Here is a 16,839-nt window from a genome sequence, read left to right on the forward strand (position 1 = left end):
GAATGCAAGAGAGAGAAATAACAATGTGACTACAATGGCTGAAGGTACAAGGCTGCAAAAATCAGCCCCACCATGCAGCTCTACATGTCAGTGTGGGCGCCAAACAATAGGAGGGGGATGAGAGAGTGAGGAGGGTTGGCTGACCTCGAGGAATCAATGATGGATAATCAAATGGGAGGGCAAGCTGCCTATATATAGGCGAAAAAGAGGGTAAACCCTAAATGTGTGTGAGATGAAGGCAAGATCAAAGCTCAGCACAGAAATCAGTAGACAATATGAGAGTGAAGCACGACACCCAATGCAATAGACTAAAAGAGTGTAAACTAAAAGTACAAGGTACAACCCTTAAACCTTAAGGTTGTAGAAGGGTGTTCACACCCGAACACGGTAAGTACCCGTAAGTGTGTGTCATAAGCACATACAAAATAATACCATGAGTCTCGGAGAAAAAACCTCTCCTACCGAGAGTAAAAAGTGCCCCAATGTCCTACTGATCACCGACACTCCTATGTGAGCGTAGGCGTAAGTGAGACATGAGTGAAATACCCAACAATGTGGTCCACTAAAAAATGGCCAAAAGTGTACAAAAAGAAATGCACTAATGTGCCCTCCATCTAAAGTGTCTAAAACACATAAACTAACAGACAAAGACAATGTCAAAGCTTCTAATGTCCTCATTTGATTCAAACTAAAGCTCACAGGCAAGAGATGACCACTCGATACACAACTACTAACAGTATGGTAGTGCTTGAGGCCTTAGTCTAGAATAATCAACTCAAAGCTACAGGCTTACAGTTTCCATAGTGAATTGTAGTAAGATTGTAAGGAGGGTTGGAATAGGGATACATAAACATATACGAGGATTTATTGGTGCTTAGTGTTAGAGGTGCAAATCTTGTGTACCAAACTTATCTACTTGGGTCATTTATGTGGCACTTAAAGTCTTTGCTTTCTGTATCAAAGTCTCATAATTGTAGACTGATGGGATCCTCCTGGTAGAGAGAGAACCCTTCTTCACTAAATTGGAAGTTTCCGATTTGTTGGGTTGGAGTGGGTATCAAGGAGGTATCCTTGGTTTTTAGTTGGAAAGGTCCAGGAGTACTCTACCCTCCCCTATCTTTTCTTGGTCTTCTTGTGTATTGGCTACACAGGGCTTGTCCTTTCTCCTCACACTAGGGTCATGGCTAGGGGAGAAGTTTAATGAAACTAAGGTCCTTGTGCGTGTGACTGATGGTCCCGATAGGGTATTAGAAGGTAATGAGATGGGGGGAAGGAAGAGGAAATAAGAGAAATATCTATTCTCTAATTGGCACTGACACGGGGACGTGAATTTTTAATGCTTTGCTTAGCATTTGATTTAATTGTTATCAAATAAGCAAATGTGACATGCACATATTGTGCAAGTCAATTCAATCACAATCATGGACCAAGGACCCTGAGATATTAGTTGATATCAAATGCAAAGTCATACTAGACAAGAAATGCCTAGTGTCTGTTTTGACCTAGGGTATTTGATTGACCAATAAGTGTCAATGTTGACACTAGAAACTAGGCATTAATTAAATAATACTAGTTCAAGGGCTGATTAATACTGATCACTTAGAAGTCAAAAATGGCCTAACCAACGTAATTGTGGATGGGCACTTCTAATTTTTTGCGCAAGGACAAAGGCTAAATTAATTTTCAAAATTATTAATTCTGAAAATTGATTAAATGCCTGATAAACCCATTAGGAAAGCTGCTTCAGAGTGAGGAGAAGAGGAGACAGCTACTCCTACGATTTTCCAGCCATTGGTGATGATCGGCCAAACCATTGGAGATAGATGATAGCCCCTGTAGGCTATCTATAAGCAAGTGATAGCAAAATTAGGGGCCTACAAGGGCAAGCAACTATATATGGGTCTCTTGGTGATGGTGGGCTGCAGTTATTCAACCACTTCCAACAAAGCAACAACAAATTTGAGCACTTTCTCGCGATAGAAACCAAAGATTTCTCTCTCCTCTACAAGAAATCCCTTAGCCAATTTCAACCATTTTTAAGCCCTACTGAGCACCAGCTGTTTTTGTTACTATAAACCCTAATTTACAACAAAAATTAGGGTTTAGCAATCACCTTGAGTCTCATGCCAAGAAACCCGAGGCTTAATAGTTATGATCAACAGCTGGAATTCGAGGAATTGCCAAGATTTCAAAAAGCTAGCCATCCCAATTGGATTTGGGGTTCATTTTGACCAAGCCAAGGGACAATTAGAGGCCAATCCCTTGTTAGATCAAAAGGCAAATCAGATTGAAGGCTTGCTGGTCATTTTTGACTGCAAGAGGGCAAGAGGTATTGGAAATTGAAGGAGATCGGAGCTGAATCTCAATGTACTTCATCCAATATTAATAGAAGCTAAATAAACTGCAAACAGCGCCAATTATGGGGCCGATCAAGAGTCTACTATCCAAGACTACGGCGCCAATTATGGAGCCAATCAAGAGTCTACTATCCAAGACTAAGTGGTAACATTTATATTTTTGGTTTACAGAATTTTATGATTGCTGAAATTAGTGCTTAATCGGTTCATTCACCACCCTTTTTGAGAAGAAAGGCTGGTTTCATCCCGAACTAATTTCAAGGGATTTTTCCCTTTGGATCACTTAGGAAATACCATATTCCCACCATTCACCACTAGATATAAACTTGATAGTGAATCATTTTTAAAACTTGATAGTCCCCCTTTTACAGAAGCAAGGTAATGATCATATTCCTGCCCTTCCTCTTTCTGAATTACAGCAGTACAACTGTGAAATAAAACACCTATGCCATGACTTCTCTATTGCAAAAACCGATGTCATAAATAAGAATGTTACCTTTAATTGTATCACAATAATCGCAACCGCAAAGGATACACAAATCTATAAATTGATCCATTGTAAGCTCCAAGCCTTGCAAGACCTAAAATAGACCATGGCCAAGCTTACAAAAATCAATGCCTCGATATACTAGTAACCATAGGATTATATTCTCTTTTAGGCATAATAGCTTAATTTGAGAGCAACTTAAAACCAGACTTAACCATTCCACTGGCCAGTCTCGAATACAGTAAACCTGAATCCTTAAACATAGATACCCAATACATATTCTGACAGCAAGCTTACAGCCGAATTCACAGAAATATCGCTACTTTAACATTGTCAGTATACTGGTATAAAATGTGATAAGACCTTAGAAATATCAAACTCCATGACAGGCAATTTACGTGACGTAGGCTCCATCAAATGCCTCAAAAATTTGGGTGCTCCAAATGTCAAAGAATCCATGTCCTCAGAGGCAACTGCATAGACCTATAACACAGATTAATCAGTTATGAGTGTTTTAACTCTTCTGTAGCCCAGGAGCAAACATACTGATCCGATAAACAATTTCACTGAACAAAAGATGTGTGTGTAACATTAAAACTCAAACTCAAGCAGTTATATTATCAAGATACAGTGACACTTGCAAGACTACTCCACCTATCAGCATGTTTCAGTAAAGTACTAATGCAACTCTGAGTATCAAAATTATATAGAAGTGATGGCTAGGTTGTAGACCTTCCCAGACTTGCATAGTTGTGCACATTCAGCTTCTGCTTCACTAGGAGCCTGAGAACAAAAGGAATCTTCAAAATTAAGAAACAATGATCCAATTTCTGCAGGTCACCATCTTAACAAGAAACTTAGCAGGAAAGCAAAGATCCCAAATCACAATCAACTTTAAAAGAACAGGTATTGCTCATAGATTTGTACAGAATTTAGATGAATGTTTTGTCGGAGCTCACTGTTCTACTACATATTTGCTACACACACTGGTATATTCTTGAGCAATGTTTTACATGATCACACAGTATAAAACCATTCTCTGAACAGATACTTGAAATGTGCATGGTGATTAAAGATATGTGAAGTAATAGCCAAATACTGTGCATTATATGGCAAATTTTCTATATCAGTTTTTACATGATCATATATGAAGCTTACAATAAACATGGTGTTGTCCAATTCCATTATCTGATAACTTTTGCAATTTGCCACTCTAAACATGATGTGGTCCGATTCCATTATCTGATAACTTTTGTGATTTGCCGCTCTAAGACCAATGGCAGCAGAGTATAGCCTACGCACTGCTGCCAATGGAACAAAAATTATTGTTCTTAATTAGATCATTTTCAGTTGTCCCTAAGTCATTCTTCTCTTAGCCTGTGCTACTACAGATCCATTCTTTCATATATAGACTATCACATGCTTGATATTGCAAGCCTTTCTTCATAAAAAGTAATGAATAGTCCACTGGCACCTATGTACCTTGAAATGCAAATAAGAAAATGTAAGCGAAGGTGGAGTGCTAAAAAGTAGAAATTTCAACTGTAATTCCTATAAACATAATCCCAATAACATATGAAATATGAAAGTATACTAAAGGATGAATGGCCAATTCTTGAAGCAAAAGCGGTAACCTCAATAACAGGTACTCCCATTAGCCGCAGCAATTTTCGACAGTCCTCGTTATGTTGTTTTGTAACCTGTACAGTTCACCAATTTTCACCATGCTGAGCAAACATTTAGAGAGACGTGAAGGGCACCTCACAAGGAAGTCTATGCACTAACCTTAACGGTCCTCTTGCTGTATTTTTCAATCTCTGCTTTGTCACCAGTCTGACAAACATTTCAAAACCTAATGGCTTTAGAAAAAGGTCAAGCCTCAGAGCAGTTTCTAATTACAAGTACTTATGCACGGTTGCAAGGATCTGACCAACCCACCTCCACTGCATCAACCAGACCGGCAGCTGCATCCTCACGCCTTGAATAGCTGAACAAGTAATAAGAGTATGCTGTTTGAGAACTTTCCCACTGTTTGAAAACCAAACATTTAAAAGAACACAAATATAAGAAAGCAAGAACACTACCGCTTTGAAAGCTCTGCTTTCTTCAACTCTGGAGGCTGCCCATCGAAGACATACCTGGAACACCCACAGCAATTACACATGCTCTGGGTCTTTTCAATTGCTTAGCTAAACATCCACCAAGTTTAACTGGAAACTTACACGGGTTTGATGCCAGCCTCCAGCAATCTAATTGTTCTTGTAAACATGCCCTGCAGGTGACTGCAATTAAAAAATATGAAAGATCAGACCTGCAGGAAATAAGTGTGTCTGCAATTTGCAGGATTTATTGTCTCCCTACGTTATCTCGAGGTGTCTTTAGTTTCCATTCACCTTGTCACTTCACCAGCCTCATTTGTGAGCATCTCTGTGCCTACTCGGCCAACAACAATCTGTGAAAACACAAGTTGCACACTACAATCACTTGCATTTACAAAAACAGACCTAGTACATCATCATCATGGCAGGTTTAGCTCAAAAGACTTAGAAAATTCTATGGAACTAAAGACTACATCCAGAGATTTGATTCAAGAGACTTGCATCAAAACAATATTATATAATGAAGTAACAGCGAAAAGGGCCATCAATGATCCACAAATGCAGTCCACGCTTTTATCGCAGAATCCAGGAAGATACTCTATATATTTTTCATTGCAAACCAAGAAAGGGTTATAGTGCAAGTCAATAGTCACTGTCTTTATGCCAGGTAGAAATTGCCAGCTCAGAATCCAATCAATTAAAAACAAGTAGTATGTAAGCATTCTGTCCCTTCAATTGTTCCTCTTGGTCTAAGACCATAGGAACCAACTCTTCCCATCGAAGAGTCAACTCCCGCCTTGATGCAATAAGAGCGGAATAAAAAGTACCGAATCGTGGCGGCAACTGGGACAGTAAAGTGATCGCCATGTCTTCGGAGGAAATGGGCTTCCCCGCATTTTGAACCAACGTCTAAAGCTGCTGAAGCTTATTGATGTGTTCCCGAAGCAAAGAAGACTTAGTCACGGGCAAGGTCCGCATCTGCACCTCCAAAGAAACCCTCTTCATCAAGGTCATCCGATTGTAAATCTCGTCGAGCTCCAGCCATATCTCGCGAGCCACCGTCAAGTGCTCGATGTGAGCTATCATGGCTGTAGTACAAGACAAAAAGAAAAGAACGAATCCTAGCATTCAATTTGTCCCAATGAGACTGGGCTTTGGTCAACTCCGCACAAGCACAAGAAGAGAGTTTGGACTCATCTCTCACCGAGGGCCGGTTATCTCCTCCATCACAAGCTCTGCCAAATCATAAGACTCCAATATGGCCAACATCATCACTCACCAAATACGGTAATTGTCGCCGTTAAGCTTCTGATGTGATGAAAGAGCTGGTAGGACAGGCACCTTCCGGTCCATGATCGCCTGGAACTCCACGTCAGTCTCTGTAGATATCTTCACCTGCAATTCCTGCACAAACGCAAAAGAAGCCCCCTTTGACTGTGAAAACACAGCCTGCTAGGGCTCTTGTCTCTGATTCCTGAACCTTCTTCAGTTGCCAAAGACGATGAAAAGGTAAAATCTGCAATTGAAGGCCAAAAACACAGCCTTCTTCCTTCTCTAACAGCAAAAAACAGCAACAGCTTCAGCAAATCTTCTATTTTCTCGCATGCCCACGCTCACCTAAGCCTTGTTCTAATGCCCAGCCCACCTACTCGCACCTGAACGCTGAAAACGCAGCCTTGTGTCACCCTGAAAACTCTTCTTCAAATAGGTCCACCAATCCTTCAATGCTCTGATACCATGTCAAAGTGAAGCAATACGGAAGCGAATGACCATGACAAAGAGTGAACGGAGAGAGGAGAGAGAGAGAGAGAGAGAGAGAGAGAGAGAAAGAGAGTGAAACGCAAAAAATCTGCAATGAAGAATGCTATATAAGAATGTAAAATTATACAAGGGTGCAGAGAGAATATCTGCGTATGTCTCTTCCTTGAGGACCTCGATCTCCGTCAGCCCGAGTGCTCTCTCTGTCACCAGCAAGCTATAATCTGTCAAATACAAGTGATCAAAACTGCTAGAACTCAGCCTTTAAAAAGGCTGAAAATAATGCCTCGAAAAATGCCCAAAATAGGCAGGTCGACTGCATTTAATCCAGCCGACTACAATCGGAGTCGGACAGTCCGACTCCTACCACGTGGCACTGCTGATGCGGCAAGGGAGCTGACGATTGCTAGCACATAGATCAACCTTAAGTGTTGTACATCCTTATGGTCCAAACGCAAGTTCTAATCAGTAAGTTGTAATTGAGAGCTTACTAACAGCATTGGGATGGAGATGAACACAGTGGATGAATAAAACAATGGCTTGAAAAGAGAAGCATCACTTTTTGAAGTGCATCTCAAAAGAAAGGCATTTGATAAGGTGGTGCAAATAGTCACCAAGGTAAAGAAAAACTTGATGCAATAAAAGCACAATGCATGCAAAAATGAGACATACACACTATAGGCAGCACTAAAGAGCAACTCTAAAGAACCAATTAAGTACCTGCCAATATTGATTCAAATGCCCAACCACAAGCATGAGTGAGGGGCATAGCTGCCATGGGTTTTTTGAAATGGGAGGAGATTCCTTTGGTATCGTCAAAGCCTTAAGCACTTGGTGGATAATGGAGTCACTAGTTATATGACTCTACACAAGGATTGGTAACACTATTTGCAAGACAAAGGGGGATCCATTACCATCCATGATAAGTTTACAATGCAAGTCCATGGCATGGGCACCATACATCTTCCAAACCAACAAGCAAGTTTCTTAGACCCTTTATGTTCCAAATTGGATTTTGAACTTCTTTGTATTCATGATGAAGGGCCAATAGTATAGCAACCACCCTTAAATTTTCTAAAAAAGTGAACAATTGTTAAAAATCTATGCTCTACCCCTTTCACATGACCTATGTGAGTATGCAAAAATTTGTGATGCTATTGTTAGCAGTTTAGTCAGCTCATGAGTAGTGATGGAGGGCACATTAGTGCATTTCTTTATGTGCACTTTTGGCTATCTTTTAGTGGTTGGACCACATTTAGGGTTTTTTCTCTTTTTTACCTATATATATGCAACCTGCCCTCTCACTCTCATTATCCATTATTGATCCCTCGTGACCAACCAGTGTTGAGATAAAAATGCATTAGTTTTACTTAAACAACCCCAAAACTTGCTTAATTAATAAAGAAACCTAGTTTATTTAAAAGAAACACCATCCTAGAGAGCTTCTGTGTCCCACAAGCACGAATCCACTTGAGAGGGCCCAAACTTTCTATAAATACGTGCATTGCCCTCCATTCAACCCTCAATCTCGTTTTTGCAGATTTCAAGTGTTTCAACTTGCTGCCCACACACCCCGTTCGCGGAGGACATCTCAACCGAAGCTGTCCATTGCTGTCTACATCAATTGGCGCCTTATTTCCAACCTCCTCCTCGTAGTTTGGAGCTAATCCCAGCCAAGCAACTGCTGTTCTTGCACAAATCTATTGCCGTATTGCCCGGCACGTCATCTATAGCCAGCGTTTGGCAGTTTTCCCTCTCCTCCACCTGTTGCCCAGCTTCTGCAGGTTGTCGCCAGGCTGTCCAGCCTGCATTTAGCAGTTTTCTCTCTCCTATAGACTGTCTTACCTGTGTTTTTGGTCTTTCTCCCTCTTGCAAGCTATAAAGCCTGTGTTTTTAGCCTCTCTTGTTGCATACATTTATAGTCTTTCTCTCTCCTCACTATTGTCTACATCAAATCCAACTTCTCACTGTTGCGTTTACTGGTGTTCGATATCCGAAGGTTGCCTTGCCACGATTCGGGATCCATTCAGAGTACGACACACTCTCCAACTCATTATCCCTGCCTTGATCCTTGAGATACAGGAGTTCGAGGTTCAGTATTCATTCACTACATACTGTGTTTACTACATGAGCATTGTATATTCAACAATTATATCACTTCAATTATTTTCTGTGTTCATTGTCTCTGAGTTACCCTAACCCTAACTGAGTTCTTTTATCAATCTGTGCTTTATCCTATGATTGTTATTTGTGTTTATCAGAGTATTTCTTTACATAGTATCAGAGCCTAGTACTCTCTGAGAAACCTAGGCCTTTCATCTGAAAGCTCTCCGCAAGAAGCAAGAACAACAGTAGGTTCAAATGACTTTGAACACATCAACACCAATTCAATCTCCAAAACAACCTATGCCAAGAACCGAGAGAGGTGGAAGACACTTTTGACAACACGGAAGAAAGGCTATACAACCTTTCCACTGAAGAATATCATGTGATCATGAACTTCAGACAAAAGAAGATTAAGAAGCTTAATCGAAGGATTTCCCTTCAGGAGAATCTACTCAATGAAGGTATGCATGAATTTCTCTCTTCAGATGTTGTACATAAATCTGATGATATTGCAGGACCGCTAAGACCTCGCTCAGGGATGGGCCCCCCTGTTGGAGAAAGAGATCCGGAGTATGTTCCATTCTTTCGTCCTCTTCCATCCACTCCGATGCAAGATACTTTAGATTCGTCTTTTGTTCCTTCGTCTTTTACTTCTTCTGCTTTGCAATATACTGATAGAAATCATGAGAAAGATAAAGTACAATCCGTTGACTACGGAAAAGGTTCTCTTGAGGACCAATTCTTGTATGCTAACACACATCGTAGGGATTATAAGAGAAAACCAAGTACCTCTTTTTCTAACCTTCCTTCTTTTCAGTTTACTTCTCAAAATCAGAATGAATTTAGAGTTCCTATTTCTACATTGCATTGTGCATCATTATCATCATCATCATTTCATTTTCAATCATAAAATGGTAAAAATGAACTTCACATGATTGCTATATCCACACATTAGCCTTATTCTTCTTCATTGACACCTAGTAATGGTAGGGATAGTATGCTTGTTTTGTGAAGGTCTTGGGTCTGACCAGCCTTTATCATTCTTCCATTTGGAGCATGAATACTCGATAGGACGAAAACTGATTTGAACCCACACTTAATGCTAAATTTATCAAATTCAAATTCAAAAAAAAAAACCTTTAAAAACAAAAAAACCAAACACAATCGATAGTTGATTCCATAAGCCTTTGTAGGGCTTGGTAGGCCATTGGGCAGCTGACGTGCACCCTTTGTCCAATGCCATGTCCTCTCTGGGTGATCACTTGGGCTCCCTTGGTAAGATTACCATCGCCTTTGTAGTCTTAGTAGACCATTGGGCAGCCGACGCGCACCTTTGTCCGATGCTCTGGCTCCTTTGGGGTGGGACGCCTTGGATAAAAGATCTTTCTCGTTGCATCTTTGTTGGGCCTGAGAGGGGTGTTGAGCTAAAAATGCATTAGCTTTACTTAAACAACCCCAAAACTTGCTTAATTAATGAAGAAACCTAGTTTATTTAAAAGAAACGCGATCCTAGAGAGTTTTTGTGTCCCACAAGCACGAACCCACTTAGGAGAGCCCAAACTTTCTATAAATACATACATTGCCCTCCATTCAGCCCTCAATCTCGTTTTTGCACATTTCAAGTGTTTCAACTTGCTACCCATATCCTGTTCGCGAAGGATATCTCAGCCAAAGCTATCCATTGCTGTCTACATTAGTTGGCGCTTGATTTCCAATCTTATTCTCGCAGTTTGGAGCTGATCCCAGCCAAGCGACTGCTGTTCCTGCACAAACCTGCTGCCGCACTGCTTGGCACGTCATCTACAGCCAGCATTTGGCAGTTTTCTCTCTCCTCCAGCTGTTGCTCGACTTCTACAAGCTATCGCCAGGCTATCCAGCCTGCATTTGGCAATTTTCTCTCTCTTGCAAGCTGTCCTGCCTGCGTTTTTAGTCTTTCTCTCTCCTACAAACTGTAAAGCTTAGTTTTTAGTCTTTCTCTCTCTTATTGCCTGCGTTTTTAGTCTTTCTCTCTCCTCACTGCTGTCTGCATCAGATCCAACTTCTCACTGCTGCGTTTACTGGTCTTCGACAACCAGAGGCTGCCTTGCTGCAATTCGGGATCCATTCAAAGTATGACACACTCTCCAGCTCATTACCTTTACCCTAATCCTTGAGATACAGGAGTTCAAGACTCAGTATTCAATCATTGCATAGTGTATTTGCTGCATGAGCATTGTATATTCAGCAATTATATCACTCCAGTTATTTTCTATGTTCATTGTCTCTGAGTTACCCTAACCCTAACTAAGTTATTTTATCAGTCTGTGCTTTGTTGTACCATTGTTATTTGTATTTCTGTGTCAGAGTATTTCTTTACAGCCAACCCTCTTTATTCTCTCATCCCCTTACAACTGTCTAGTGTCCACACTGACACATAGAGCTGTGTTGGGGCTAACTATTGCAGCCTTATACCTTCAGCCATTACAATCACATTGTTCCTTCTCTCTCCTACGTTCTCTTTCTCTCCTCTCCATGTTCACTTTCCTCTTTCCACTATGCATTGTCACATGGTATCAAAGCCACACATGGAAGCTAGAGACCTTGAAGAGAAGCACACTGTTCAAGGCAACCCATAGTAATAGGGAACACCCATCTTGGGCCCCCGAGACGCCAGGACGCCATTCTGAAATGGGACACCTGTGCAAGACACGAAGGTAGAATGGGGACGTCCCCGTTCAGATTCATCACAAGGGAATGGCTGTCCCCACGTCCCCGAGACGTCTTACCTGTCAGGGACAAGACTCTCGAGAGACGCACAATCACCGTTCCTTGCTTCTTGCGCAACTCCCGCATCTATAACTCGCGCTCCCACTCTTACACTTGCTCAGTGCTCCAGGCCCCCCCCCCCCCGACAGCCCGTCTTGCTGCCTGCCATGCAACCCGCCCAACAGCCCGTCTTACTGCCCGCCCTACAGCCCGCCCCGGAGCCCTTCTTCGTCTTCTTTGTCTTCTTCTTCTTCTTCTTTCTCTCTTGTCTCCTCCTCCATCTCTTCTTCTTCATTATCATCATTATCATCCTCTCTTCCTTCTTGCTCCTTGCAGTTTGGGCTCCTAGCCTCCCTACATCGAGCACCTGAGCAACCAACATGGCTTCTTCACGACCGGCTTGTCGGGTCGAGGAGAGAGACAAACGCTCCGACACATGGTCGTGGTGGAATGAGGTAAATGCTGAACGCCCATCAAGTGGAGGCAAATCGCGCCCTTGGTCATACAAGCTGTCACGAGAACGTGAAAATTTGATGCTTTGCTTATGTTTAATTGACATTTGATTAAAGGATTAATCGAATGTGCAATTAAAAGATGCACATGTGAGATACAAGCTACTTTTTTTTTTACAATTGAAGGCCCAAGGACCCTATGAAAAAGATGGGTGTCAAAGGCAAAAGTTGTAACAAGTTACACTTGTTAGATTCTAGGTGAATTTTGGTGTCAGTTTGTCCCTAGGACCATTAATTGGCCATTAAGTGTCAGTGGTGACACTAGGGGCTAGGAATTAATTAATGAATTAATGCTTGTCCAAGGGTCAATTAATGCATGGGACCACTTTGGGTTGCAAATGGCCTAGCCAATTAATTTTTGGATGGGCAAGGTCAATTTTCTGGGCATGGATTAAGGGCTGAATTAATTTTCAGAATTAATTAATTCTGAAAATTAATTAAATGGCTGGAAATTGCTGAAAATGGATTAAGAAAGCTGCCACTTGGCAAAACTTTCCCATGCAAGTGGGGGAAAGGCTAAATAGGGCTGAAAGGAGAGGAAAATCTCGTTTTTCATTTTGGAGTTGTTGGAAAGAGGTGTTGGACTGTTGCTGCCAGCTTCTGGGGCCATTTCCCAGCCATTGGAGACCATTTTGGTGATGGAGATTGCATATTCTTGACCTTGGGAAGCTGGCAATTACTGCTGATGCACTTTCTCCTGAAGATCACAGTCTCTGATGCTCCTATTGTTGTTGGTGCATCCGTTTGGGGCTGGTACAGCAGGGCAGCAACTGATTTTGATCAGTTCTTCGCGACAAATCTCAAAATTTTCTCTCTCTACAGCATTCTCTCATCTCCTTCAATCTATGCTCAGCCATTCTTAGCAATTCTTAGCCATTCAGAGGAGATCTCAGCCATTTTTGGTAGGCTGATCTGTAATTTTTGCAGTAAACCCTAATTTACAACAAAAATTAGGGTTTAGCAACCACCTTGGGATCCGTGCCAGAGATTGAAAACTCAAGGACTGAAATCAGTAGCTAATAATTGAAGATTATCAAGGGATTTCAAGAGCCAGCCCATCCCGAATTGATTTGGGGCAGCATTTGGCCAGCCAAGGGTCAAATTGGATAAGAAGTCCTAGGTGAATCAAGGGGTAAATGACCCAAAAGGCTTGCTGGTCATTTATGACAGCAAGAGCAATTGGTTAGCAAGAGAAGATTGAAGAATCTCAAGTTGTACCCCTTCCAATTGCATGAAAGCTAAAGAAATACCACAAGGGATGCCGGTTTTGGGGCTAGCAAGGAGTCTACTGTCCAAGAATATTATGGTAGAGTGTGTATTTCATTTTATGTGCATTTATTTATTGCTATAATTAACTCTTAAATCAGGTTATCACCACCCATTCCAAGAAGGAAGGCTGGTTTCACAAGCTGTGTCCATACCGGCATACGAGTGGTGCAAATAAAGTAAGGGCCCATTTATTGCATGAGCCAAGATTGGAAGCGCAATTTTGTCCCAATGTCACGCCGGAGAAGAGAAGGGAGCTTCTAGATCATGTGGCTAGACAAGAGGCTCTATTTGCATTGAGACATGCAGGAGTGACGGTCGATCTAGCTACACTTGCGGCAACGGTAGCAGCAACAGCTGATAGGCCTAGAGCTTCATCTACAGTAGCGAGTGTGGCATCCACACCACATGGAGTCGTTTGATTGAGTCCATATTCACCATCAGTGCCTTCATCCTCCACCATTAAACGCTAGACTACTCTCGAGGGAAGTTGGGACCCAATCAAAAAAGAGGAGACATATTCAACAATGGCTCGTTTCTTCTACCACGGCCATATTGCCTTTCATACAGACAGGTTTTGAGTCTTGACAAATTGATATACTTGAATCTTTACTATTTACATTTTTTTCCCTTAAATAATATAATTTTTAAATTTATAACTTGGTTATAACTTATATAATATAAACTTATAACTTGTTCTAAAATCATGTCATCGTGATAATTATTGTGTTTATTATTTTATATCCCTAGGTCATCGGAGTACTTTAGAGTCATGTTGAAGAAGGTTGGAGAGTATGGGCCTAACTATGTGTCCCCCTCTTCTGAGACTTTACGCACTACCTTACTCGATAAGGAAAAGCATGTTGTGGAGCAAGCTGCAGCAAACATAAAGAGAGATTGGGAGAAAAATAGTGTCACACTTATCGCTGATGGGTGGAGTCAAGAGAAAGAGGTCTATCCATGGCATTGTAGCTTATTCTCGAGAGGAGATGTATTTTATGTCATCCATGATGCTTCAGGGACTCGAAAGTCCGCAGATCAACCTGCAACAGAGTGGATCTCTGCCATTGAGATTGTTGGGCCACATTTGGTGATTGGTTTTGTGGCTGATGGTGAGCCCACAAATAGAGCAACAGGTGCCATTGTTCAGGGAGTGTATAAGCATATCACATTTTCTTATTGCATGGCGCATTGTTTGAATAACCTTTTGAAGGATATTGGTGAGTTATCATGGATCCATCCTGTGATACATGATGCAAATCAAATGGTTACTTTTATTTTAAATTACCAATACCTTCGCTATGAGTTTACAAAAAGTTCAAAAAAGATGTTGAAGTATTCAAATACACGGTTTGCCTACAACTTTTTGATGTTGGGACACCTCAAAGAGTGTATGGGTGCAGTGAGACAGTTGTTTGTCAATGATGAGTTTAATACTCCTTCATTGGCAGTCACTCCTGTGGGCATAACATGTAGAGAAAATGCAAAGAGCAATGAATTTTAGGATAATGTACAAAAAATTGATGCAATGGTTGTGCCTATTGTACAGTTGTTGAGACTCATTGATGGTATGCAGCCATGTATTGGCAAAGTGTACGGGGCAATGGATAGGATGATTGAAAAGTTAAAAGATTTGGTGCTTGATGCTGAGCAATATGAGGAGATACATGATTTTGTGTATTGAGAGGTGGAATGCCTATAGCTCACCTCTGCATTCAACTGCATTTGTTTTAAACCCTGAGTTTCACGGTAAGGATCAAGAAAATTATGCTGAGATCGATCTCCATTGGGAGAGAATTCTTGGGCTCATGGTGCCTGATGTTGACCCTAGGCGCAAAATTAGAGATCAGCTTGCTCTCTATAGGAGAGTAAAAAACTCTTGTGGCTGTACGGATGCTCTACATGACCAATGCAGGGTTGGGGTACCTTTGTGGTGGGAGGATTTTGAATCAGATGGGCCAGAGTTGCAGAATTTGGTTGTTCGTATCTTAAGTCAAGCAGTAAGCTCCTCGTGCTTGGAGTAATTATGGAGCACCTATAGTCATATTGCTTCAAAGAAGAGGAATCACCTTGGGAGTAGAAAAAGCAAATGATTTGGTCTTTATTAGTGCCAACTTGAGAATGCTTTGCAGAAGTGTTACATCACAAGCTGATCCATTTACCCAGTGGGAGATGGAGCAGAAGGAGAAGCATAGTTGTTTTATGGAGACTATGCATAACACCCATGATCATGAGGCTAGCACTTCAAGAGTTGCAAATGCGCATTTTGCTAGAGATGATGATGATTCCCGGTATCCAATTGCCAGCTGCCTATATGATGTCATGACCTATTGCCACATGGCATAACATTTCATTGCAGTAGAGTCCAATGTGATGAGCTGAAAATTGTTTTATATGTGAAAATGCATTTTTTTAATGTCGTTTCCCCCCCGGTCCCCGTTCCCTGGTTTTGGCCAACCCCCCATCCCCCATCCCTTGTTTCTATGAGACAACCCCAATGTCTAACACTCATCTCAGGTGCAACGGCTCATCATCAAGCGAACAAGTACGTGTCAACACTTGCATTTAACAGCCAGCTGTTTTTCTCTGTCTTAGGCAGCATTCTAACACCCTCGACGGTTTGTTTCTCGAGCATCTACACCAACAACCCTACGTTTTCCAATTGGGAAGCCCATTGCAACCTAGGCAACAATTTACTACTATTGGGCAGCTTTGTCTGCAAATTCTGACTTGAGTTTACCAACCTCAGCTTTGTGTTTCTAGCTTACGGGCAATCTATTGTGTTGGGTAGCCTATTACAAGTCTGGGCAACCTTATTTGTAACACTCATGCAAGCTTTTCCAAGAAATCAGTCCCTTTCTTAGCTAGGCGCAACCTATTGTGTGTTGGGCAGCCAATTTGCAAGCAAACAGAGTCAATGTTTTCAGTAACAAGGTTGTCTTCTTCCGCCTACCGACACATTCGCACACTAGACAATCAAACTGGCTCGATTTTTTATGCTGCAATTCTTACTAGGCACTCTCTCTTTGCCAGGTGGCCTCATTCTTGGCTAGGCGACAAGTTATTGACCTACTTTAACTGTATTTACTACAACCATATCGAGTCATCCCTCCTATCTCAGATACTCCCAATCTCCGTCAATCTTTTTTTATTTACAAATTGACGGACCCCGTACGTGTGGAGGACCTTCCAATTGCAACATCTTCTTTGTTTTCTTACAAGTATTTCTTGAAGGACATCTATGGCCGACATGTGTGCTATGGGGGATCGCGTGGTTCAAGATCAAACACTATCTTATTGCTCTTTCCCGTTATATTCTTCCAGGACTTCTAGTCCCCGCTTGGCATTAATGGCACCTCCTAAACAGGTGCCAATCCTACCCTCCTGCACTGCATCCGACAAGCTAGATGGGACAAACTACCCTCTATGGTCGTATTGCATGGAGTGTCTACTCGACAATTGTGACCTTTCGACTATTACTTGACAAAGAGTAGGACTAGCTCCTAGTC

The 16,839-nt window shown here is 41.6% G+C and overlaps 1 protein-coding gene across 1 annotated transcript in view; it reads right to left on the bottom strand.

Annotated features, from left to right (window-relative positions):
- The window catches only part of LOC148010132 (5'-3' exonuclease family protein), a 33,070-nt gene that overhangs the window by 15,000 nt on the left and 1,231 nt on the right, over positions 1-16,839 (bottom strand). Inside the window, exons 3-11 of the mRNA XM_087672790.1 lie at positions 5,238-5,296; positions 5,067-5,126; positions 4,929-4,982; positions 4,783-4,831; positions 4,630-4,677; positions 4,479-4,544; positions 3,577-3,627; positions 3,208-3,327; positions 2,854-2,938 (exon numbers count right to left, since the gene is read on the bottom strand). Of these exons, the coding sequence (XP_087528916.1) occupies positions 2,854-2,938; positions 3,208-3,327; positions 3,577-3,627; positions 4,479-4,544; positions 4,630-4,677; positions 4,783-4,831; positions 4,929-4,982; positions 5,067-5,126; positions 5,238-5,296 (592 nt within the window). The remainder of the gene's footprint in view (positions 1-2,853; positions 2,939-3,207; positions 3,328-3,576; positions 3,628-4,478; positions 4,545-4,629; positions 4,678-4,782; positions 4,832-4,928; positions 4,983-5,066; positions 5,127-5,237; positions 5,297-16,839) is intronic.

Source organism: Lygodium microphyllum, chromosome 30 (genome assembly GCF_053477565.2).
Source record: "Lygodium microphyllum isolate KBCC chromosome 30, Lygodium_microphyllum_v1.1.10, whole genome shotgun sequence".
In the NCBI taxonomy this organism is placed as follows: domain Eukaryota; kingdom Viridiplantae; phylum Streptophyta; class Polypodiopsida; order Schizaeales; family Lygodiaceae; genus Lygodium; species Lygodium microphyllum.